The sequence below is a fragment of the Eimeria mitis genome, genomic scaffold (assembly GCF_000499745.2).
Source record: "Eimeria mitis Houghton genomic scaffold, Emh_scaff182, whole genome shotgun sequence".
NCBI lineage: Eukaryota > Apicomplexa > Conoidasida > Eucoccidiorida > Eimeriidae > Eimeria > Eimeria mitis.
Window position 1 is genome coordinate 20,880 of NW_013570140.1, and position 2,253 is coordinate 23,132.

Consider the following 2,253-nt stretch of genomic DNA (forward strand, 5'->3'; position numbering starts at 1 on the left):
AGTGACAGACGAGACGGAGCCAATCGACTCCTTCGCAAAGACAGGGGCAGAGGGCCCAGCATCCTCAAAACTGCAGCAGCAGCAGCAGCAGCAGCAACAGCAGCAGCAAGAACAGGAGCAGCAGCAAGAGCAGCAGCTGCAGCAGCAGCAGCAGCAGCAGCAGCAGCAGGAGGTTTCTCTTATTTCTGAATTGTCATCCAGCGGTGGGCACAGCGACTTGGATCAACTGCTATGCAGCAGCAGCAGCAGCAGCAGCAGCAGCAGCAGCAGCGACAGCAGCAACAGCAACTCTGCGTCTGCCTCTCCCAGCGCAAGGGGTGAGACAAGCCCTGCTGCTTCTGCTGCTGCAGCAGCAGCAGCAGCAGCAGCAGCAAATGAACTAGAGGCTCTGCTGCAGCAGCAGCAACAACAACAGCAGCAACAGCAGCAGAATTGCTGCACTGAAGATACAGCAGCAGCAAACACCGCAGCAGCTGCTGACCCTACAGCTGCTGCAGCAGCAGACGGGGCCCCCAGCGAGGCGAGGGGGGCCCCTGGGGGCCCCCTGCTGGGGGCCCCCTTGATGGGGGCCCCCCTGGTGGGGGGGCCCCCACACGAGAATAGCTGCGACGGGTTTCTGCGTTCGTTTGAGGAGGAGGAGCAGCAGGAGGACTGGTGCTGCTGCAGCAGCAGCAGCAGCAACTGCAGCAACAGCAGCAACAGGAGCTGCAAGAGCTGCAGCAGCAACAGCAGCAGCAGCAGCAGCAAAGACAGACAGTCGATGCATGACGTTCGGCTGCAGCTCTCTTGTATTCATCAGGAGGTCCTTTCTATGTGGCAGCACACATGCGCGCAGCAGCAGCTGCAGCAGGAGCAGCAGCAGCAGCAGCAGCAACAGCAGCAGCAGCAAATGATGATGCAGAGACGCGCGTCCCGCAGCATGCAGACAAGGGCACTGCAGCAGCAGCAGCAGCAGCAGCAGCAACACCTGCTGCTGCGTGCTGCAGACAACAGAAAGCTGAAGGGGTACCCTTCAGGGGGCCCCCTAACCCTAACAGCAGCAACAGCAGCAGCAGCAGCAGCAGCAGGAACAACACCAGCAGCAGCAGCAGCAGCAGCAGCAGCAGCAGGCTGGAGCCCCTCCTCTCTGCTGCTGCCAGCCACACAGGAGTTGGGTTTCCTCTCTAGAGCAGCAGCTGAGGAGCTCGAAGACATCAAGCAGCAGCAGCAGCAGCAGCAGCAGCAGCAGCAGCAGCAGCAGCAGCAGCAGCAGCAGAGCTCGTTCCTGCTGCCCTATGGTCAGGGCCATACAGCTGAGAGAGCGAGACGAAGACTCCACAAAAAAACAGAGGGATCCAAAGACAAACAGCAGCAGCAGCAGCAGCAGCAGCAGCAGCAACTGCAGCAGCAGCAGCAGCAGCAGCAGCAGCGGTGTCTTGCTGATGCAGCAGCAGCACTTTGTTCCCCTGAGATGCAGCAAAAGCCTCAGCTGGGGCTGCATGCAGCGACGCAGCAGCTGCAGCAGCTGCAGCAGCAGCTGCAGCACGTCCGCAGCCAGCAAAGCATCATTGAAGACAGCAGCAGCAGCAGCAGCAGCAGCAGCGGGGGCCCCCCACCCCTTCAGGGGGCCCCCCCCCTCCCCTCCTCTCCCCAGCAGGGGGGGGCCCCCCAGGGGCCCCCACCTTCCTCGCCCCCGTATATGAGTTGTTTTGTAGGTAAGTTTAGGCTTCTGCTGCTGCTGCTGTTGCTGCTGCTGCTGCTGTTGTTGGTGCTGCTGCTGCTGCTGCTGCTGTCCGAAGCAGAAGCAAAAACGTTGCAGCAGCGCATGCAACAGACAAACAACAAAATAATAAAAAAAAAATAAAAAAACAAATAAATAAACAAATAAATAAATAAATAAATAAACAGAAAAAATAAAACAACAAAAGAAGCAAATAATAAACAAAATGCATGCAGAGTCAGCAAAGTAAAACACAGTGAAAATACAAACCCCCTCTCGGCCTCTTCTTTGTGTTGCTGCTGCTGCTCCTGCTGCTGCTGCTGCTGTTGCTGCTGCTGCTGCTGCTGCTGCTGCTGCTGCTGCTGCAGAGACAGGTGGAAGCAGCCTATGCAGCAATAAGCTGCTGCTGCAGTCTCCTCTCCGTGACGACAGCAAAGCCAAGCCTGAGCAGTACCCATCAGGGGGGCCCCCTGGGGGCCCTCGTGGGGGCCCCCATCAGGGCCCCCTCTGCGCTGCGGAGAGACAGCTACAGCAGCAAGGAAATGTCTTTTGCT

General features: G+C 58.4%; 1 protein-coding gene across 1 annotated transcript in view; it reads left to right on the forward strand.

The window, feature by feature from the left end:
- EMH_0002190 (tubulin-tyrosine ligase family protein, putative) overlaps nucleotides 1-2,253 on the forward strand; it is a gene marked incomplete at both ends in the record, with an annotated part of 4,645 nt that overhangs the window by 1,998 nt on the left and 394 nt on the right. The window contains 2 exons of the mRNA XM_013495918.1: nucleotides 1-1,694; nucleotides 2,068-2,243. Of these exons, the coding sequence (XP_013351372.1) occupies nucleotides 1-1,694; nucleotides 2,068-2,243 (1,870 nt within the window). The remainder of the gene's footprint in view (nucleotides 1,695-2,067; nucleotides 2,244-2,253) is intronic.